The 23,193-nt window shown below is 39.8% G+C and overlaps 2 protein-coding genes across 5 annotated transcripts in view; both read right to left on the bottom strand.

Moving 5' to 3' along the window:
• SELL (selectin L) overlaps positions 1 to 23,193 on the bottom strand; it is a 126,536-nt gene that overhangs the window by 21,664 nt on the left and 81,679 nt on the right. For 2 of the 3 annotated variants that reach the window (XM_082395324.1, XM_082395326.1), the window contains exons 1-4: positions 4,557 to 8,148; positions 3,613 to 3,694; positions 1,975 to 2,361; positions 912 to 1,019 (exon numbers count right to left, since the gene is read on the bottom strand). In XM_082395324.1, coding sequence (XP_082251450.1) covers positions 912 to 1,019; positions 1,975 to 2,361; positions 3,613 to 3,694; positions 4,557 to 4,559 — 580 coding nt within the window. In that variant the 5' untranslated portion in view covers positions 4,560 to 8,148. Of the gene's footprint in view, positions 1 to 911; positions 1,020 to 1,974; positions 2,362 to 3,612; positions 3,695 to 4,556; positions 8,149 to 23,193 lie in introns of those variants that run through there. The other variant, XM_082395325.1, reaches the window with a different exon arrangement.
• Positions 10,830 to 22,314, bottom strand: SELE (selectin E). 2 transcript variants are annotated; one of them, XM_082387861.1, is made up of 13 exons: positions 21,320 to 22,314; positions 20,896 to 20,979; positions 19,922 to 20,308; positions 19,255 to 19,362; positions 18,651 to 18,836; positions 17,669 to 17,854; positions 17,373 to 17,561; positions 15,997 to 16,185; positions 15,609 to 15,785; positions 14,926 to 15,036; positions 14,148 to 14,169; positions 13,970 to 14,039; positions 10,830 to 12,721 (listed from the first exon to the last, which is right to left on the bottom strand). In XM_082387861.1, exons 1-12 carry the CDS (start codon positions 21,522 to 21,524, stop codon positions 13,985 to 13,987), a joined length of 1,899 nt encoding a protein of 632 aa, XP_082243987.1. In that variant the 5' UTR covers positions 21,525 to 22,314; the 3' UTR covers positions 10,830 to 12,721; positions 13,970 to 13,984. The 2 variants fall into 2 exon arrangements, with proteins under 2 accessions (XP_082243987.1, XP_082243986.1); XM_082387860.1 differs by having other exon boundaries at positions 13,970 to 14,042; positions 21,320 to 22,313.

The raw sequence follows: 23,193 nt of genomic DNA, 5'->3' as shown, positions 1-23,193 counted from the left end.
TCAACCAATATCAATCAAAGGGCGTGAAGTTTCTTTCAGTAATGAGTTGACTAAGTCAAAGACTCCATGTCTTTGAATCTACGTATTCTTGCCTTTCTGTTTCTACCACCGTGACTCTGAATGATTTCAATAGACCCCTGATGATACTCCCCAGCTTCTCTCTTTTTGTTCAATCCAGCTTATGTACCGCTTCTAGGGTAATGGCCCTAAATGAAGGTGTTCAGATACTAAGTGGCCTCTCATTGTCAACTAAAGGGCAGATTCCTTCATTAGGCAGCTTTTCAGTCTCCACAGGCTTACTCCAGCATATCTGGCTTTCCATCACATTAAATTATAAGCATGTATTATTTCCACTAGTTAACTGTAAATCCTTTAAGGTCAGGATCTGTAATAACTTTGTCCTTGTACCCCCTGAAATGCCAGCCCAAGTAAATGCGTTGGATTTATTATCATATTTTCCAACAGATACTGTATATCATGATGTGAACTTTTCTTGTTGGCCTTGCCCTGTCATGATCTTGAGGATGACGTGAAAAAGCAAGATTACCTTCTGGGTAACTCACCCTCCTAATGGTAAGTACTATTGTTTCTTTCAGTTTCAGAGTTCTAACGAATCCAGCAAGCTTACTTGATTATGAATTCCTACCAAGCCTGATTCATTATTGTAATCCTTACAGCTTTTATCCCAAAGCAATATTCTTTGTAGCACTCAAAAAGACTTTCTGAGAAGTGAATTGAAACTTCATGCTGACTTATGAAATCTTTACGGAAAGGTAACAATATTGTGCAAGCATAGCCTACTGATCAAAACTTCTCATTTCTCAGAATGGCTAGTATCATTTTCCTTCAACCAGCTTTCATAAACTACAATACTTTACATAGGAAGAAACAAAGGAACAAAAGTGGCTTACCGAACTGACACTGGGGCCCATAGTACCCCAAATCACAGTTGCAGGTGTAATTATTGATGATTTCCATACATTGTCCATGGCCGCTGCATGACCAGGGTTGACAAGAAGCTTTAAGGGGGTGAGAAATTATATTAAGATGAATACTTTTTTAGTACTCCTAGTCATTTCTTTAGACATAGATAACTTTGGGGCTGTGACTACTTTAATAAACAGGAAAACTTTATTTGTACATTAATAGCATTTTTTGCATAAAAATCATATGCTAAAATTTTTATTTATGTAATATACTTGTCATACAGCCATAGACATTTTTTTAAGAATGAATTTACTAATGCTAATACTCTACAACATTTGAGGGAACTTACTGACATACATTGAAACTCTTGAAATTTCTTTGTTTTTAATGTAGGTAAGTGGATTAAACTATGACCTGACCCCAATCGTTTCCGCAGTATGTTTAGCAATCCCTTTCTTTATAGAAAGTACTGAATAGAGATTAGAAAATCTGAACTTGCTACATTACTAGAGAGTCCAATTTACAAGAGACCAAATGAACTATGTTTCACTGTTAAAAATGACTTGGAAAAAATGCTGATTGCTTTGGAACTGTCATCGTGGTCTCTACAGAAGTTTTCATACACCACAGATAATGAAACACTGCAAAGTTTCATTATATAGAATTATATAAGATTAGGCCAAGAAGGAAACGTAGCACCAAGCCGCCTACTTTACGAGGAGGAAATAGGTGACGTGAGCCTCAGCTCTTGGCTGGTTCCATCTCTCTGCTTCCACTTCCTTGCCTTATTATCAGCGGCACCGATTGTCTAGCTCTTCCTCCTTACTTTCCACATATATTTATCATCTTGATGTAAAAGTGATTCAAGGGTATAGATCTTGGGTATAGGGACGAGCCTCCCACACCAAAAATGCTCAGAAGTGACCTGACTCAAGCTTATTTAGAGGACTGGACTTATTTCAGGATGCCCTGGCAACTGCTCTGCTCCCCCAGGTTTCCGCGGGGTTAGTGCCGTCATTCCCAGAGAAGCAGTCTGCTCACTCCTACCTGTGTAGCAGAGGGCTGTCTTTGCTTTGTGGCAGGCGTCGTCATTCCATTTCCCTGCATCTTTTTCCCTCTTGATGTAGATCTCCACACAGTCTTCTTTACTCTTCTTGTTATTGGGCTCCCCGTCGCCCCAGTTCTCCGCTTCTTCGGTGAGAGATTTGTTGGTCCCTACCCAAGTCCATGCCCCTCCTACCTTCCGGATTCCTATCCAGTAGTATTTAGGACTGAAGGGAAGCGTCTTGTTCAGGTACTCAATCTCCCCCTTGTTTTGTATGGCAACTAAATCCGTGTAATTTTTTCTGCAGAACATTCTAGCCTTCTCCCAGGTCATGGGTCTCTTAGAATAATGGTAAGTCCAGCAATCGGTTCCATGATGTGCGAAGAAATCTGAAAGACATCAGTGTGAACTATGTAGCCTCGTGGTTACAGCTGAAAAGAGCCCAGAACTAATCCAGGCTGAGCCTGCCAGACACAAGGAAGCTGACACCTCAAGAGGGTAAGTTACCCTCTTGAGGTGATGGAATTAGTCGTTTGCAGATTTGAAGTAGAACCTAGAACTTCTAGTCCTAATCACTTTTCACCATGATATAGAATCCTTTTGCTCATAGCTCTATTTTAGATGAATTCGGTGGCTTTTTAGATTTATTTTCATAAAACAGTTTTTTCTCAAAATTCTTTCAAGTAAAATTTAGCCAACATTTTTTAGAAATTCATATTTCTTTTTCTTAGCAGCTGTCAATCATTTAAAGTTAATTTAAGTGTGATATCATATAGCCCTGAAATTTACTGTCCACTCTTTTATTTTGGGATAATTTCCTAAAGGCCAATATTTGTGTTTCTAAGGGAGAAGTAAAATAAGAACAGGAATAATGGCATACTTTTAAGTAATCTCTTTTATATCAAAAAGATAATGTTTTACCATAGGAAGAGCTTCTTCTGGGGAAAGCACACAGCCCAAGCCTTATATATCTAACTACATAATAAAGAAAAGAACAATTGACAAAACCAAATGATGTAGGATTATGAAATTGATTTAGATTATGTTATGCACACAAAGATACTCAACTGATGGTGTATAATAATCATATGGGTGCTTCAAATACGAGGGCTTTGAAGAAACCAAAACAAACACATAATTACACAATGATACCATAATAATATATGCCATTCTAAGCATGGTATGATCTATGCGAAACACTATTATACCATAAGGTAAAGGTTTTCACAGCCATCACCATTTGCTGAGTTTTCACTGTGTAGGGCAAATACTATGGAGAAATACCAAAGAAAACACAGATCCAATTTTTATACTTTCGTAAGGATTCTGAGCAAGGGATAACAGATGCAAAGAAAACATAATTAATCTTGATCAACTTAAACATATCAAAAATGTACAGAGAACTGGGAGACACTTATGATTAATGAGTAAAGAATGTGATAAAATAAACCCTGCAGCAAAGGGTGGGGCAAGGTTAGGAGTTTTCTGGGGAAGTGAGAGGAAGAAAAGGGATGTCTGTAGAAAGGGTAGCTAGCTACCTAATAATTTTACCTGTGAATATGTACACCCAGTGGATATTTACCAAAAAATGAACATAAATTTTTTAAAAAGCTTAGTAATATATAAATATCATAACATACCACAACAGAGCACAGTGCAGGCCCACAGCTCAAAAACATTCCATAAGCCCCTCTGAGCACTCTGACATTTCCATGGAAATATCTGCAAATAAAATACAAAATTATACTCAGACTTATGCTCTAAATCACAATTTTATAGCAACTTGAGGAGGTGCCTTCAACTTTCTCAAAGTTCAAAGTATAACACTTATGCCTGCTAAACCTGTCTGAGGCAAGAGATTTCTCAGACATGGGTGAAAAAGTAGAATTAAATTTGCCTCAAAACTGATGCATAGTTGATGTTATTGTTTTTTCATATTTTAGCCTCAAGTTGCTGATTGTTACTGTTCTGATTTTTTCTACATTTTAGTAATTTTTTTGTGTCTACTTATCTGCTGAGCTGTCAGATGAAACTATTTGATATTTAGTATGTATATTTTTAAAGTGTCCTTTGGTCTTTAATGAACTATTGATGTCTAGATTTAATGTTAAAATCTCACACTTGACTATGATGGGTCAATGCTTCAAATACCTAAAAGAATTAGGTAACCAAACAGACACTACTAAAAAAAAGGAGTTCATTTTTTTTTTTGAACTAGAAAGAAACACATTTTGAGCAACTCAAATGACAAGACCACAAATTTTCTTCACACCTTAACACCATCTTTTCTGAAGTGTATCAGTTCTCAGGTAGCGCCAATGTTTAGTCACAAGAGTGCTAATTTCAACTAGATAGTAGTACTTCTTCGAGAACCTCACCAGAGACAAGTCAAGGAGAAGAAATCAGCACATCTGAGAAGAGAGATTCTAGGAGCACTTTTTAAATTAGACTCAGCATTTTTAGTTTTGGCTTTTTTAAAACCAAAAAAGAAATGAGTTGCTTCTTTTCCTTTGCCACCTGCCTCTGCATCCCAAGAAGAGGTTCTATCTGAGCATCTGGAAATCTTTTAGGCTGAAAAGCTTACCATGGCTTTGCTCCGTCCTTCTCTAGTTCTTCTGCAGCACTTCAGCCTCTGGGCTCAGCACCAGAGGTCTCTGGGTCCTTGCCCAAGGATGGGTGTACAGAGAGATTGCACTCACTGTCCCCAGAAAGGCTTACTTTCTTTTATTTCTCTAACAAAGGTTCACATCCTCCCCCTCCCCTGATCCCTCCTCTTCCCCCACCTCTTCTGTTCCTCTTTCCCCACCCCTTTCCTAGTCTGGCCTCTAACACCTACCCTGAGAAAAAAAGAGCTGCTGACCAAGGACATTATTGCTAGATTCTCCCTTCTTCCTTCCCTATTTCCTTCCTCACTTCCTTCCTCCCTCCCTTCATTCCTTCCATCCTTCCAATCTCCTCCTCCTCCTCCCCCCTCCTCTTCCTCCCCCTCCTTCTCCTCCTCCCCTTCTTCTTCTCCTTCTCCTTCTCCTTCTCCTTCTTCTTCTCCTTCTTCTTCTTCTTCTTCTCCTCCTCTCTGTCTCTGTCTGTCTCTGTCTCTGTCTCTCTCCTTTCTTTTTATAAACATTAGACTAACTCCTGGTTATCCATGGTAGAGGACCCCTGATAATTGCAAGCACCACACAATCAAAACATTATTTTGAGAGACACAGATGTAGAGAACAAATGTATGGACACCAAGGGGGGAGAGTGGGGAGGGGGTGGTGGTGGTGTGATGAATTGGGAGATTGGGATTGACATGTATACACTAATATGTATAAAATAGATAACTAATAAGAACCTGCTGTATAAAAAACAAATTAAATTAAATTTTAAAAAAAGAAAGAATGGAAAAAAAAACATTATTTCTGACAAATTTATAGTGTGTTCAACTTCAGTAGAGCTAACCCAAAAGACTGGATTAATTTCAGCTTTCTCCTTCCTCTTTCCTTGCTCACCCTCTAGTGGACATTCTTGTTAATGGCACCTCCTAAAGGTAAGTCCTGAAGAGAGCAAAGCAGCTCTAGCTTTTTGCCCTAGCAGGTTTCAGGGCCTACAGGTACAATTACATTTCTGGAAGCTAAGATGTAAAGGAGAGATTCTGCATATAAAATTAGGACCCGTTTGATGAAGGGTAATAGAAAGGAAGAGTCACTGACATAATCAGATTAGCATTTTTAAAAAGACAATAACAATAGCTGTAGAGCTCAACACTCCATATTTATTACCTTATTTAACCTTTATAAAGCTTAAATATCACTGCTCCCCAGTGGATACCATGATTATCCCCATTTTTAAAAGTCTCAGAGAGGTTAAGAAAGTTGCCTTAGTCACAGAGCTAGTAAGAGACACGGCTGGGGTTTTGAACCAGGGCCAGTCAGTTCTGGAAACTATGCTCTTGATGATTAAGCTGCACTGCTGGAAGGAGCTTGGAAGACATGTTGAAGTGGGGACCAACCTGGAGCCAAGAAGACCCGGAGGTGCCAGTACTCCTGCTACACCCCAAAGACATGGCTAGACCCGTGTTTCTCAGTCCTTTCCTTCAATTCTCTCAACCCTTGTCCAGTCGGGCTTCCAACCACACCTGAGATTGCTCTTGCCAAGGTCTTCCACTTCACTGAAGCCGAAAGCCAGTTAGCTGTCCTCATCTTATTTGACCAATCAGCTCCTAGATTTCCTCCTACTTCCCTGACTAGTCCTTCTCTGTTTCATTTGTTGATTCTCCCTCATCTGTCCAACCACAAAATCTTTGGAGTGCTCCAGTGCTCACTGCTTTTCTCTTCTTATTTACCTTCACAAACTTGATGATCCAATCCAGTCTCTTCACTTTGATTACCAGCTAAATGCTGACGACTTTCAAATTTATGTTTCCATCCAGCCCATTCCCCTGCCCTGGGAATGTTCCCCATTCCCAGCCAAATGCCTACCTCATATCTCCATTTAGTTCCTTTATAAGCCTCTCAAATTGTACATGTATCGAACTGAACTTCTGAATTTCCTCCAAACCTGGTGGGCTCTTCCTACAGCCTTTCCCATCTCAGTAAATTATAACCCCATCCTTCCGGTTACTTAAGCCAAAGATTTGGAGTTAACTGGGACTCCTCTCTTCTTCTCACAACTCATATCCAATATGTCAGCAACTTTTTGGCTTTATCATCAAAATATTTGCAGCATTCACTCACTTCTATTTTATTACACATCCAAACCACCATCATCTCTCACCTATGTTATTGCTGCAAAAGCCTCCCACCTGGACTCCATGTTTCTACTCTTTTCCTCTTATAGCCTGTTTTCAACAAAATAACTTAAGTGATTCAGCTAAAATGTGTATCATTCAGGGGCCCAGCCAGAAACAAAATTGACCCCAGATGGGTGAATTCTTCACCCACTGAAGAGCCTTTAATGGAGGGGCCACTTACAACAGATTAACAACAAGGTTAAGAGAACAAACAAAAGAAAATGAGCTATCCAGGGACTGGCAATATAGGAAGCTGTTGCATCTCTGAGACTAAAAATTCAAGGGGAGGAGATAGTGTATCATGACCCAGTGAGGACTGGGACCCTAGAGAAGTCGTAGTGGAGGAAGGATGCAGCTGCTTCCAGAAAGAGCACCAAAGAGGGAAAAGAGTGGGTCAGAAACACCCTGACCACTGTCTCTTCTCATTCTCTGGTCTCCTTTAGGAGCCCCTTATTAGTTAAACCAATTGGAAACCAGCCCACCAGTGACTTGGTGATGCAATCTGCAGAGGTCAGCCCCCCCCACCCGGGACACTGAGCAAGGAATGGTGGGAATGGATGCTAGATGACAGTTGGACAGGGGGAGAAGATAACAAGCACAAAAGAACACAAGTCAGACCACTTCACTCCCCTGTTCAAAACCCTCCAACGGCTTCTCAACCCACTCAGAGTAAAATCTAAAGTCCTTACGTTGGCTTACAAAGTCTTGGATGGTCAGGTCCCTGCTCCCTAGTCATTTTTGTCCTCTGAGATTTCCATTGTTTTTTGTAAGCTCAGCTATTTATTTAAAGCAAGCTGTTGTAATCCACCTAGCAATTGTTAATATTATACTGGTAGGGGTTTTCAGAATATTAATCCTCCATATTTCCAGAAGGAGAAAGTCCAGCATTCAGTAAATATCAGTTAAACAAAAGGATGGATAAATGGATAAACAAACCTCTTCGTGGTCATAAACTATAAATGACATTTTTTTAAAGGGAAGACTTTACCTTTTCTTCTTAGTCATCATTTTTCTGGATATCTTTGTTATTCTGTTAGTTTTCTGGACATTTCTGTTCTTCTTTAAAAATTGTAGAAATAGCCAGGGCTTTCTTCAGAAAGCTAGTTTTGGTCTTCTGGCACCCAGCCAAAACTATATCATGTCCTAGGGTTGCATGATGTCTACATGGTATCCCAACACTTGAGGCCCTTGTCAGAGAGAAGGAGCAACCTTAGGTCCCATCCAAAGTTTCCTTTCTTGCTTTCTTTCCTTTTTTATTTATTTATGGTGTGTGTGGGAGCTATGTAGTGACCATTGTCAAATATGCATGCAATCCATTCACTTTTTCATACATTTTAAATTCTGCCCTTATATCAAGGTAGGTTTCTAGAAGACTTGGACCACATCAGCTTATCCTCTCACTGAGTTCACCAATGCTTTTTTTTGGCTTTTGTCAAAGCTTTTTTTCATATGGATGCCTTTGAATCATATGGATGGATCTTAGTTTGTTGAAAACATTTTTGGGGGGAATACAGTGAGAAATTTGCTTTAAATTTAATACACATTCACCTATGCTATGGAATATGACTCAGCCATAAAAAGGAATGAAGTCCTGATACATGCTTCTAACACAGACGAATCTTGAAAACATTATGCTAAGTGAAAGAAGCCAGTCACAAAAGGACAGATATTGTGTGATTCCATTTATATGAAATATCTAAATATTGGAACCAGAGTACATCCCAAGAGCCAAATAAGAACCTGAAGACTAATGAGTTTGTGGAGATTTTATCATTTAGTCCAGGGGTGGTGATAAGGAACCGTTCTGAGAGCTATCAGTGGGAATCAGTTGATGAAAGTTACTAAAGGGACTATTGATAGGATTTGACACCATTGGGAGATCAAGGAGAGGGAAAAAAATCTCCTTGATTTTGACCAAAAGTCTGTTGTGGTTTTATTAATTGATTGATTGATTGATTGGCAAGACAGGAGGCTCGTCTTATTGCTACATGCCTCTTTGCAGTAAAATGATTTTATAAACCAGCAGCATGACTATATATATGCATAAATGAAGAGAGAAATATTTTAATTTCTCTTGGCTTAGAATCTTTTGGGAGAGAGATCCTAAAATTTTGAGGTAGAAACTATATTTATTATTTCGAATTGAAAGAAGAACAAAAGCTTTCTGTTTAGGTAGATGTTTGTTTTCTTTCATTAAAAAGTTCTTTTCTAATCTTTTAATCTGCTGATGCCAAGAATTGTTCTACTTTGCACTTCTGTGCTTTCTACTTGCCTATGTCCATTTGACTTGGGCACCTGTTTTCCTTCTGAATACATTTAATTTGTTCAATTTACTCTCTTTTTTTTTTAGACCTAGAAAAGCTAACATTCCTGCTTTCTCTGCACTTCAAGCTGATGTCTCAAGTGTGTACCCATTTCAGTCCTACATGAAAACAGCCCTAATTAGCAGAATCTATCCTTGTTTTTCATTTTTTTCTTTAATTTTCTCTTAAGTAATACTTTGAGCTAAGAAGAAGTATAAAATCAAAGTGAAAACAACTGTAGTCTGTAACAGTGTTATAGCCACATTTCTTTTTTTTTTAGTCTGGATAACCAAGCCAAAAGTTAAACCATGTTTTCTTAGGAAATTCAGGTATTCGGATTCTTTGATAGCGGTGAGATTCTCAAGGTGGTTTTTAGCTTGGTACACACCAGGCTTTGTGCCTTGACACTATTCTAGAAAAGAGAAGACACATATTTTGGGTGGGAAAAAACAGCTCTGGCTCTAAACCTGGAGAATAACTGAGTCTGCAGAATAAATCAAGATGAATTGGTTGACTTGAGCAGCCTAGAATTGAGACTGACATGATGCAAAGACTCTAGGAGTCTTTGTTTCATTGAGCTTAATGACTGTTTTCAGATTATTAATACTTTTTCAGACAACTGTAGAGTATTGATGCAAAAGCCCATATGTATACTACTTCATACCCATTAGGGTGGTGATAATCAAAATGACAGACAATAACAAGTATTGAACAGAATGTGGAGAAATAGGAACTTTCATACATTGCTGGTGGGCTTGTGAAATGGTGCTACCCTTTTGGGAAACAATTTGGCAGTCCCTCAAAAAGTAAAACGTGAAGTTACCATATGACCCAACAATTCCATTTCTGGGTATATATCCAAGAGAACTGAAAACATAAGTCTACTCAAAAACTTGTGCATGAATGTTCATAGCAGCATTATTCACAATAGCCAAAAAGCAGAAACAATCCAAATGTCCATCAGTTGATGAAAGGAAAAAGAAAATGTGGCATATTCATACAATAGAGTATTATCCAGTTTATAAAAAGGAATGGAGTACTGATACATGGTACAAAATGGCTGAACCTTGAAAACGTTACGTTAAATGAAAGAAGCTAGACACAACAGGCCACGTACTGTATGATTCTATTTGTATGAAATGTCCACAATAAGTACATTTATAGAGGCAAAAAGTAGATTAGTAGTTACCAGTGGCTGGGGAAGATGGAGAGTGACTTCTAATGGATCCTGGGTCTCTTTCTGGGGAGACAGAAGTGTTCCAGAGTTAGATAGCAGTGATGATCACAGGATCTTGTAAATATACCAGAAGCTGTTGGATTGTACACTTAAAAAGGATGACTTTTATGGTATCTTTTATCTAAGTAAAACAGAATTTTTAAGAAAGAGCCTGGGGACTTCCCTGGTGGCGCAGTGGTTGGGAGTCTGCCTGCCAATGCAGGGGACGCGGGTTCGAGCCCTGATCTGGGAAGATCCCACATGCCGCGGAGCAACTCGGCCCGTGAGCCACAACTACTGAGCCTGCGCGTCTGGAGCCTGTGCTCCGCAACAAGAGAGGCCACGATAGTGAGAGGCTCGCGCACCGCGATGAAGAGTGGCCCCCGCTTGCCACAACTAGAGAAAGCCCTCGCACAGAAACGAAGACCCAACACAGCCATACATACATACATACATACATTAAAAAAAAAAAGAATGTAAGCAGACAAGAACCTCATTAAAATATTTAAAAAAAAAAAAGAAAGAGCCTGACCAAAAAAAAAAGAAAGAGCCTGTACACAGGGCTAAATATAAACATGTTTATTACAAAACTTCATAATGCCATGTCAAATACAATAGGTATGACATAAGCTTAAATAAATACATACTTAAAACATTTTAAATCGTAATTTTAAATATTTTATAAGACCCAAACACAGACCACATTTATATTTCACACGGCTATTTCCAATGCAGTATATACAAATATCTACAACATTTGAACAATTTCAAAGAAAACAATAATTCATTCCATATGTAGCCTGCTCATAATACTTGTTTTTTTTTCTCTCTCTCCTTTATTTCCCAGAGTTCTTTTGCCCCTTAAAAACCTCTGCTGTTCTGATCCTTATCATATCTCTCTGTTTCCTTTTGGTTTTGTCTTTGCCAGTGTGCAGCCAACACTTCTCTGAAATTTTGTTTTCTCAACACATCCTAAGTTAATGAAAGGGTGGGAGAGTTTTGATTCTTATACTATCCTGCAAGGTTGGAGCAGCTTTGGCAATTACTGGCCCAGTATCTCTTATGGCCAGTGATCAACCAATAACTAGGGATTCCTTAGGAATTTTGAACTCTCTTATCAATAAATACAAATACTTGCTCATTCAGGCTTTCCTCTCTTTAAGAACACCCGAACAGACAGACAATTAGGGACAATTAGGGAATACTTATTAGGGAATACTTATTAGACATCTTTACTTTTAAAAAATCCACTGGACAGATCCATTACATGGTATGTTTCTAGCATGGATTTAAAATCTTAGGTAATATACAGGAATTGTATGTTGACACATCACATCTGACAAACATCTTTGTAGGAATGCAAAACACATTTATATATCTATATGTTTTTTACCAAGAAAGACATTCATAAAACTGTACCTTCGTTTGTTTGCATTTATGCTTTTGTCAAATCAGAACATTTAACCTCATGGAAGTTTTTCATCATAGAAACCATATAGCTATGAAAAAATACCTGACAGTGTACAAGTGTGTGCCATGCGGATTTTGCTCTCCTGAGACTACTCATGTTTTTTAAAGAAACTGTAGTCAAACATTCAGAACTTTATACTGGTTTATGCATTGCTAGGGCACAGTATTTGCCCTTTTTGAAATACATTTACTACAGATGAAACTTTAGAATTTGTTAATAAAGATCTGGAATAAGCAACTTTTACCCTATTATAGTCCTAATATTTACATATTTTAAAGTCCCTACCACACTTGTACTGAATTAAGACATATGGACTTTATACTATAGTCAATGCAAGTAAAAAGAACACACAGCCTCTAAAAGTACTTTAAAAAGCACTGAATCCCACAGGGATAAAAGTGATTAAGACTGTGTTTGCACTCCCACAGAGTGCTAAACAGAATTTCCACCATTAACAACCTTTCCAATGTCGTCACCCCACGGCATTAAAAATTTGTCATTTTTTTTTTTCCAGGTCTGTTAATAGAATATCTTTGACCAATTTGTTTCCTCTAAACTCTTGACAAGTATTATTCATCCCAATGACAGCGACTACATAAGCAGCAGTTCAAACACTGTGAGGGACAAAAGAAAGAAACAGCACCTCAAAATAGTGTGTTGCGCCACAAGATATTACAGTGAGCAAAGGGTGAGTTAGAAAAGGAATTCTGAGATTCCAGAGCCTTAGTCTCTTCACTCTGGCATGGAAGCGAATATTCTTTCCTTCCAGCAGCCAGCACCGGAAAGGAGAAAACTGAGTCTTTTTGGTGGCAGGCTGGACTTGCCCACTGGATTTTAGTCCGTTGAAGTCCTTGTAGGTACCATAATCCCAGCTATAAAGGCAGCCAGCGGGTGTAGTAGGTGAGAAGGGCCAGAGACCCAAGCAGACCTCTCTGTCTCTGCCGCCTTCAGGGTATCGTTCTAGTTCCGTAATGTACCTGTGCTCCTGCAATGATAAGAGTGCATGCGGTCAGGACATTTAATATTTTGCATACTGACAGCAGCGACAGAATTCCCCTTCTAGCACAGACAACTGCGTGCACTCTCATAAGGCTAGTCCAAATACAAACAGCAAAATCCTATATAGCTGGGATAGTGAAACTATTCTGCATGATACTGTAATGGCGGATACATGTCATTATACATTTGTCAAAACCCATGGAATATACAAAACCCTACTGTAAACTGTGGGATTTAGTTAATAATAATGTAGCAATACTGGCCCATCAATTGTAACAAAATACCATACAACTGTAAGATGTTAATAATAGAGGAGGGCTTCCCTGGGGGCACAGTGGTTGAGAATCCACCTGCCAATGCAGGGGACACGGGTTCAAGCCCTGGTCCGGGAAGATACCACATGCCGTGGAACAACTAAGCCCGTGCACCACAACTACTGAGCCTGCGCTCTAGAGCCCGCGAGCCACAACTACTGAAGCCCGCGCGCCTAGAGCCCGTGCTCCGCAACAAGAGAAGCCACCGCGATGAGAAGCCCGCGCACCGCAACAAGGGGAGTCCCCCACTCGCCGCAACTAGAGAAAGCCCGCGAGCAGCAATGAAGACCCAACACAGCCAAAAATAAAATAAATAAATAAATTTTTAAAAAATAATAGAGGAAATTGGAGGGCATGAGGGGTTATGCTGGAACTCTGTACTTTCTACTGAATTTTCTGTAAACCTGAAACTGCACACACAAAAATGTCTATTAATTTAAAAAAAATCTATTCGGAGGGGACTTGAGCCTTCCAAATTCTCACAAAGCAGAGCAGAGTGGTTAAGAACACAGATTTTAGAGCCAGACTGCCTGGTGTGAATCCTGGCTATACCACTTAACTAGTTTTGAGATTTTAGGCATTAAGTTCTCTGTGCCTCATTTTCTTCATCTATATAATAAGAAATACAATGGCCCTTATCTCATATAATTCCTAGCTTAGAACAGTTCCTAGAACATAGTAAGTGCCATATAAGGGTTAACTATGATTATTATTCATGTTCATAAATGAAATGAGTCCATAAAGGCCCGATCCTTGTTCCTTTCCTCTCCTCCTCCAAAAAAATGAAACAACTTTCCCTAAAATAACACGAAGGTGGTGATTTCCTCCCTAGACACTGCAGGTTCAGAAGGTTCCAGGAGCAACAGAACATGTAGAGAAGATATCTTCTTTCAAAACCGTATGTGATTTTCAAGTCTTACCTGATTCCTTTGGGCTTAAATTAACTCGGAAAGCGTTTGGTAGGATCCATCTGATTGAAGGCTTTGGCAGCTGCTGTGGAATACATGAGAACACTAAGTAAAGCACTGGTTTCCAGCATGAAGAGAGAAAAATGTGTAAAATGTTCAATGGCATGCTTTATACAAGAGTGCAGCTTACCTGGCAGGAACAAATTTTTTTGCTGCAAGAGAAAGAAAACCATTCATTTAGACTAAATGACTTTTAAGGATACATTAAATCCTGAAACAATATGACTCTTTTCATCAGGGGTTGCAAACTCAGTACCTTCCCGGCCCCTGTAATTATCAGAGCCCAGACACGGCTTGGTGGCAACAAGCGGGCAGGGCAGGGGATGGAAAGTGCACACTCATGCAAGGGACACAGCAGCTTCCTAATGCAAGCGGATAACAACATGCTCTGCTTGCCAGGTTCAGCTGTCTTCCAGTTTGCCATGGGAAATCTCAGATCTGGATTAGATGTGAAATTTCCTATTCTGTAAATGTCAGAACTTAATTCAAAAAATGTTAAAGACTCCGTAGGTCAAACAAACCAGGAGTGTGGCTCGATGTGTTTGCATATCCCCTGAGATACTCCCATATTTAAGCCTGTATTCCAAATAAAATGTTTGGAAACATTTTATTGATTTTCCCAGGACCGCTAATTATGGCAGCCTCATTGCAACAACTCCCAGGGGGACCACAGCATTCAATGTGAATAGCGTCCCCTGGAGTTGTACGATGTGAGCACACTAACATTTGTATTTCCTGAAACTCTTTCCCTAAGACTTCTGCTTCATTACCCTGCAGTTTATTAGTGTCTAATGACTAGTGACTAGAGTCTAATTACTTTTTAAATCTGTGAGAGATAACATGACTCATCAATGAGAAAATAATTTTTTTCAAAAACCTTTTTGGAGTACATTCATAAATGCCCTTACCTTTCTTCTGAAGGCGTTTCAGAAGCCAGAAGAGAAATGATGCTAATGTCATGAGGGAGATCCCAGCAGCAGAAAGTCCAACTGCCAAGGGAGTTTGGGACTCAGGAGGAGCTAAGGAAACAGAGGGGGGTAAACTGTCATGAGAAGGAATTAAATTCAAAGTCTTTCCGTTCTGTCCATTTGCCCTTTTCTTTGTGCACTGATTACAGTGTACAAAGCAGAAGAGTCATCTAGTTCAATACATGAGGCAGAGACATGGTACTAAAGGCCTTAGAGATCAGCCCCAAACCACCTTTTGCGAGCTTATCTCCCATCCTGGCTAGGCAGAGCTCTAACTTACCAAGCTTTCACAGCACACCTTGGTTAACCTCTCTCTCTCTCTCTTTTTCTCGCTCTCTCTCTCATTTCCCTTCCCCCCCCCACCCCCACCCCCCCCCCGCAACTTTTCCCACTAGCTCTCCTTTTTCCAGTTATCAAAATTCCATTGACATGTCACTTCTTCTGTTTTCTCTTTATCCCCATAAAATGAAAGGTCCATCCATTAATGTCAACCTGGGTAACCTTTCTGATCTTTCTGGTTTGGATATACTGGGTAGTTCATTACTGCAGCCAGCTAGCTTCCTTTCTTAGCTCCCTTTCTTCTCTCTGGTCCCCCAGACAACCACCATCAATCAATGCTTCACCTTCACAGGTAGGCATCATCCCAGACCAGTGTCCTGTGGCACCACATGTCAGAGCCGCAGAGCCTTTGAGCGTCCATCCTTCAGGACATGCAAATGTACACCTGGTGCCAAACACAGGCTCCCCACTGCAGTTTATGTCGATCTTTCCGGGAACCTCCAAACTTGAACATTGTACCACTGCAAATGATAGGACATGGGTAGAGGTTAAGAAAAATCTACTGGAAAACTTTTAAAACTGGCAGAAAAGTCACCAATAAGTGTAACTTATAAGCACTACTTAGTTTTCAGCATGTAGGAAATTAAGATCAAGTCCCTTGGGGCAATCTAGGTTCAGAAATGTTTTAAGGTCCTTGACCTATACTCCTTTAAAGATTGAATTCAGTCCTACCTTGGCAGGAGGGGACCTCCTGTGTCCACTGTCCCTGAGATGTGCACTCAAGTTGAGCTGATCCATGTAATTCAAAGCCTTCCTCACAGCTGATGGCACAGGAGGACTTGTAGGTAAACTCTCCGGTGGGGGAATGGGTACAGTTCACTGAACCACTTCTGGGCTGAGGGACAGCATCACATTTCACAGCTGGAAGACATGAGTGAGTACATTAGAAGCTTGTTTTTATCGGGCAGCAACAGGTTTCCCGAGGTAACCAAGTCCCTATAGCTCTTCAATAGTGCTCACAGGAAAACTCACCCATGGACCCACTTTGGAAACTTTCAGAAGTACTAGAAGCGCTAGACTAGTTGTCTTTCAGAAGACAACTCATGTAGCCTCTCTCTGGGCTGGACAAAGCTTTCACGGGAAAGCTGAGCTACCAAAATTATGGTCAGAAAATAATATAGTGGAACTGAATAGTACTTGGCATTTGACGACTGAACCCAGATCGCTTTGGACAAAGGAACACTCAGAGAATTCAAGACTCTTCGTTAGTCCCTGGACAAGTGGGAAGATGGCTGTGTTTTCTTTGAATTCCGGTCCCTTCATTGACAGGGGTACTAATTAAAGGACAGCCTTTAACAGGACCAATGGTCCCTGAGCTCTGCTCTGACATGTGAAAGAAGTCAGGGTCAGGGGAAAGATTTTATGTAGTCAGGGAGCAACTTATGGGTCCTGGATGCTTACAGATGAGGCCAAAAAGAAAGGAAGATAAGAAGGCAGCCACATAAAATTTGTCTGCTTTGCAGTTTGGTTTCTGTCTTGTGTTTTTTTGCCACTGTAAATCATTCTGTGCTGTATTTGGCTACAAAAATGCCAGTACCTGATAGTGAAAACTGCTTGCTTTCAATGTCCTTGCTCTTGCTTTATTAAATTAAATGAAACTAAATTTTAGTGCTTATGTATATATTAAGGGAGTCTCTATATCTGACACCACACTTGAAACATTTTCATCACTGGTAGTTATGAGCAATTTCAGAAGAAAGGTATGACAAGTATTTTGGAATCAAGTCATGTTCTCATAATCCTACTTTGTCAATTTTCTAATGTGATTTCCCTTCAGCTTAAGATTTCTGCTTACTCCATGCCAATGTCTATAAAGTTATATTAGTCCAGTACAGTTAAGAAACCAGCAAAGCATCCACTCTTACTACATACAGTCCTTTCCCTGGACAGTTCTTTTATATGCATCTCAAAAACATAAGATGAATGTTGCCCATCAGATCTGATTACTATAGTTAAAGTAGGCCTCAGGTTTCATTTCCAGTGCTTCACATTTGAAGACTGCTGCTCTTTGAGAAAGGGAGAGTGTAAAGGAGACTCTCAGGCTTTACCTTCACAAACTGGGACCTGCTGTGTCCATTGCCCCTGGGTAGTGCATTCAACCTGGGCTGGCCCCTGCAACACGAAGCCTTCCGCACAGGAGAAGTGGCAGGATGACTTATAGGTGAACTCTCCAGCAGGGGAGTGGCTACAGCTCACAGTGCCATTCTGAGGATGGCTGATGGCATCACATGTCACAGCTGTAACACATGTCCCAGTTTACATTAGCAGGTCTGGCTTACCCATTTGGAGTATAGGTTGAGAAAAAAGAATGTTTACAATAAACCCTGATGTAGAACCACTGTACCTTTACATGTTGGTTTCTTGTTGTCCCAAATCCCAGAGGAGATACACTGCAGGTGCTGGGGTCCAGTGAGTTTATATCCTTCGTTACACTCAAATTCACAGGTGGTGTTCCACAGGAAGCTTCCGTGGCTTTGGAAGCATTTCACAACTCCATTGACAGGATTTGTCAAAGCATCACATTTAGCCACTGGGGATTTGAAAGAACACCATGAATTTTACAGAAGAGTGACATACTCACTTCTTATTGAACTGGAATTTATAATACAGTAAGATAGATCAGAGGGTAGATCCCAAAGCCCTGTGTTCATCCTTGGGGACATGCGCACACCCAATAAAGTTTTTATGCTTTTTTCTTGATCTTTTCATCTTCTCTGATTGACTCTGACTATGCTAAGTGGTTTCTGATCTATTTTATCAGATCTCTCTCATCAGGTCTCTATTTTACATAAGGCAAAAACAAAGAAAAATAACAGATTCTAGATCAGGATTTATGACTAGTGATAAAAAAAAACAATCCCGACGTACACAGAACATTCATTTATTTTAACCCAGCATGACCTGGAGGAAAGAATTTTTTTGTCTTTGGCCTAGAAAGATAAGACAGAGAGAACAGGGTATACTGAGGCTGCTTGATTATCATGACCTTAAATTGGTCCAGTTGCATGGGTGAAGTTAAACAGAGCAAGGGGAAAGTCATTACGATGTTAAGAGTATGGTTCCACTGTTTTATGTGTTTTCTTACAAATCACCGGAGCCCCAGAAACACTTATGTCAAACATAGGATAAAAACCTCTCTCAAAGCCAGCTGGTACCGTATTGGCCATATATATTGGCCAAGAGAACAAGTTTAATTAGAACTTGTTTAATTAGGACACGTTTAAAAGAACTTTCCCTGACGTGCTGAAAATGGTATAAATTGGATAAAAAGTAAGGCGATGAGGGACGAGTTAGAGAATCTTCTGTGCCTTCTCCGAGAGACTTACCATTGCAGGCTGGAAGAGGAACACTCCATTCTCCGGAGGAAGTGCACTGGGTCGCCTCCGTGCTGCTTGGGAGATAGCCCTCCCCACAGCTGACAGAGCAGGAAGAACTGTAGCTGAAGCTCCCCAAAGGGTCGTTGCAAACCAGGCTTCCGTGCTCAGGGGCTTCCTGTGCCTGACAGGTCACAACTGAAAAGGGAAACCAAATCAATTCTGCTCCTCTCTCACCTTATCAGGTGGGAAGAACCCTGGAAACTCTAACTACTGTTTATTGAATAGCAGACACTATGAAAATGTTGTGTCTGCATTTGTTCACATCATCCAAACCATAAGCCTATGAAGTTGGTACTATATTGTCCTCATTTTACAATGAGAAAACTGGGAGACTCAGAGGGTTTAACTATGTTGTCAAGGTGCCGGAATTAATAAGTGGTGAATCTGGGATTCAAAGCCAGGAGGGTCTGACTTCATAGCCTCAGCTCTTAACGACCTTCTGAAACCATATGCCCCAGGGAAGGGAAGGCATGCAGACCTGACTCCGAAGCCAGCTGGGACACAAAATCCTCCTACCATCTCTAGCGAAGGAAAAGGTGAGACCAAGCCTTACCTTGCTCACACTTGAGTCCCTTGAAGCCGGGGTGGCACTGACAAGTGTAGCTGTTGATGGTCTCTGTACAGTCACCGTGGCCGCTGCAGGATGTCGGGGTACAGGCAGCTGTGGAAAAGACAGTCCGTGGTGACGATTGTTATTGTGCTTCAAATGAGTTTCTTTAGGAATTCAGGGTCAACAGTGTGTAACGGGGATGTCACCAATGATACAGAGTGCCAGAGATTTTAATAGAAGTGCTTGATGAAATGCCAAAGCTGAGTTTTAGGCTCAACCATTTGAAACCTTGATGTTAATGTCAGGGGTATAGCTGCAACTGGCTCCCCAAAGAGAAAATTCCCTTTATCACAAACTCTGAAGAGAGTTTCCTTACGGCACATAAACAACAAGTAGCTAAAAATGTATCGTGTGTGTGTACACACACTGTATATAAGTATAGACCTATATATATGCATATGTGTATACATAAATACATACATTCTTGTCTACATTCACACAAAGAAGCAAAAACACATTCTGTTTTAAAACATCAAACAGAATGTTTTAAAACCGTATCTTTTAGAACATAAAATTCCCACAATAGAGACCAGTTTTTGCATACAGTCCACAATCTGTCAAGATGCTCACGCACTGAATCTCCCTCCCACTGCTGCCACGAACTCCCTACCTGTGTAGCACAAGGCGAGCTTCTTTTTGCTGCATCTCTCATCGTTCCACTTGCCCGAGTCCGTTTCTCTCTTGATGTAGATCTCTATACAGTCCTCCTTGTTTTGCTTATTGTTTGGTTCACCTGGAGCCCAGTTTGCGGCCTCTTCAGTCAAAGGCTTCTGGGTCCCTATCCAGGTCCATGTATCGTTGATCTTTCTGATTCCGATCCAGTAGTAACTTGGTGAATAGCTGAATGCGGAGTTCAGGTGTTTAATCTCTTCCTGGTTTTGAATTGCAACCAGATGTGTGTACCTTTGCTGGCAATAAGCACTGGCCTCATCAAAAGTCAGGGTTTCCGTGGAGGCGTTGTAAGACCAGGCTCCACTTTCTTTAAACAGGAGAAGCGCTAAGGGGGAAAATGTGAAAGGAATGGGAAAGTTTAGTCCTGCTATGGTTTGACTCTGTTAACTGGACCTTTTGTTGTCTTTTTTTTGGCATCTAGTGGCCTTTGGGTTGACTCAACCTTTTTTCGCCTTTTCCAAAGTAAGAATGGGTACACGAATGGAGAAACTACCATTTACTGTGTATCTCTTTTGTGGTTGCCCTTCCACTTGGTGCTTCACCCACTGTAACCTACCCAATATACCTACCTAATAGTAGAAGAATAATCAGAATAACTAAGCTTTTTTGGGCACTAAATATGCACCACCAAGCACTGTCGGAGGCACTTTACACGAACCACGATACTGAATCCTCAAAATGCCTCTGGGAAATAGGTTATTTATGATCAACTCTTTATATGTAAGGAAGCTGAGACACAATGAGGTAAATTGCTCCTAGCCCAGGGCACAACACATTGTGAGGAGAGGCAAGAGATGCTACTAAACAACCTACAATGCACAGGGCAGCCCCCACAAGGAAGACTTATCTGGTCCAAAATGTCAGTAGTGCCAAGGATAAGACACCCTGGTCTAACTACGGGCATTGACTTACCGAAAGTGAGAGCAGAGAGAAACTGTGATGCAATCATGACTTCAAGACTTCTTTTGATCCCAAGATTAGACCTGAAATGCTTTTCTGGGGGGAAAAGTACAAAATTAATTATAGAATGAAATCCCAGGCTACCAGTTACTCAAATCATTCTACGATGCTGCGTATAGCGACATCATACGATTTTCAGATAAAGGATTGAAATCTTTTGCCACCATCTTCATTTCAAAGAAGTTTACCCAAATGAATACATATAAAAGTTAAGATTCTCATCATTTAGGTCAAAGAGAAAAGCCAGCTTTTAACTTGTCTGAATACAATAAGAGCTTGCACAGATCTTTTATCGAAGGCTTCTTGCCTATCTGTTCATATTAATAATCTGTGTTTTGTGGCCAGATTAGTTAAGTGAAAGACTTCTTGCACTTACCTGTTCGGTGAAGCAGTTGTTTCGGTGTCTGATTCCTCCCGAGTTGCTGCTGCTTCTGTCTCGTGCCACTCTTGCAGTTCTGATGCGAGGTCAGCCAAGAACAGTGGAGCACTGCTCCTGCTGGAGCTCCTTTATAGAACGACGCTTCCTGTGAGTAATAGGAGGATGTGTCCAAACCCAGTAAAGAGGAATTCCCCGGCAGCATGCAAAAAGTTTCCCAGGAATATCCATAACGCGAAAAATTACAATGATGTCAAAGTGAATTCTCCTTTTTTACATACCTTTTAATTTTACATGAATTCTATCGATATGACACAAATGCATGGTTTTAATCCCAATAACATGAAATCTATGTCTTTAAACATTTTTTAACTTTGCTTATTAGTAGTCCCTCTCCTGAAATTGTGGTAGCAATCAGAATTTCATCACCCTAAGCGAACTAAGAATAGTTGTGTCATCTATGGGCTATTACCCTCAATTTTCCTACCCCATACCAGTCAATTATATCATCACTCACTTTCTTTCTCTTTCTCACCTACCAACTCAATCCATTTTAAGGTACAGTACCTCATTGGAATGAATCATGAAGTAAATGTTAATCCTCAGATTCTGTGCATAGTTATGGCTAAATTACTAGAAACAATATCTCCCACTTAAATGTCTGAAATAATGCCTTGTTTCTTAAATACAAGAAAAATGGGAAACAGACTTAGATATTCCTGTTGGCAAAACATTCATGATTTGTTCAGTGAGAAAATAAAGATGAAAACTATATATACTTGTGTTTAATTGACCCAAATTTGGTTCAAAAAATTTTAATGTGAATTGCAAAAACATAAAAAAATGTATCAAAATGTTAACAGTGGATTTCTAGATGGCAGGATTCAGGGGTTATTTTTATAAATTTCATGATTATTTTCAGCTTTTCCCAGTTTTTGCAATGACCCTCTATTACTTTTATAGTAAAAAGAACACAGTTTAAAGAATTCTGTGTCTAAATGCAACTGAAGGATATATATATAAATATATATATATTTATATATAAAATAATCACTGATTCCTGCTGTTTATACTGGCATTTCTTTTGGGCAGTTATATACAATCACCATTGCCCATCTCTGCATCTTGTTTAATTCAAACAGTAGAGACAGTAAATGGGAATCTTTTACTTTCCATGTTCTGTAGAGATCAAGTGAAGCTAATATTCTATAATTACAGCTTTTTAGAATAGGACATCTAAGAATGTACTCTAAGCAGGCATGAAGTAGTAGTGGCAGGGGAATGAGGCGGGGAATAACAGGTTAATTTGTCTCATTAGACATGGTAGCCCTGGCTCTTTCTATGTACATAAAGACCTAAGCCAAACAGGCAAAGAGAAGAAAAATTCCAATGAGTACAACTGATTTTAAAAATTAAATAAATAACCCAGTTAGCTAATTTAACTCCTAAAACTGCCCAGCTCTGAACAGAGACGTTATCATCTACCTCCCGCTCTCTTATATTTTCTAGATACTGACGTTATTTTTTTTAATCAGACTTTACTTATGTAATGTGGTCGCTATGGCTCAGTAAATGTGGAAGAGCAGTCAGTTACAAGTGTTTATTTAGATTTTAGAGAAGGATGTGAAGCTGGGTTAATACATAATCTGTCTATATTTTATTTTTTAATAAGTTGCGAACATATCATTTGCCATTAAAAAATGCGTACTGTAGGCAGATCTTAAATTTTATCTGACACACTAATAAAGTACCTAATAATTATTTTGAAGATGGAAATTAGTCATATACAGCCCTAGATAACTACATTTACTATTATGATTTTTCATAACTAAATTAAGTTTATAGTTTGTCTCTTTCCTTTCACAAGTATCTAA

The sequence above is a fragment of the Balaenoptera borealis genome, assembly GCF_965194805.1.
Source record: "Balaenoptera borealis genome assembly, chromosome: 1".
In the NCBI taxonomy this organism is placed as follows: domain Eukaryota; kingdom Metazoa; phylum Chordata; class Mammalia; order Artiodactyla; family Balaenopteridae; genus Balaenoptera; species Balaenoptera borealis.
The sequence above is the reverse complement of the archived record's forward strand: the minus strand, read 5'-3'. Positions and strand labels throughout refer to the sequence as shown.

Coding starts and splice junctions, on each gene's coding strand:
- SELE (XM_082387860.1), bottom strand. CDS start 21,524: ATGCTGCCGGGGAATTCCTCTTTACTGGGTTTGGACACATCCTCCTAT. Junction 20,980..21,319: donor ACAACTGCTTCACCGAACAG/GTAAGTGCAAGA, acceptor TTTTCCCCCCAG/AAAAGCATTTCAGGTCTAAT. Junction 20,309..20,895: donor TCTCTCTGCTCTCACTTTCG/GTAAGTCAATGC, acceptor TTTCCCCCTTAG/CGCTTCTCCTGTTTAAAGAA.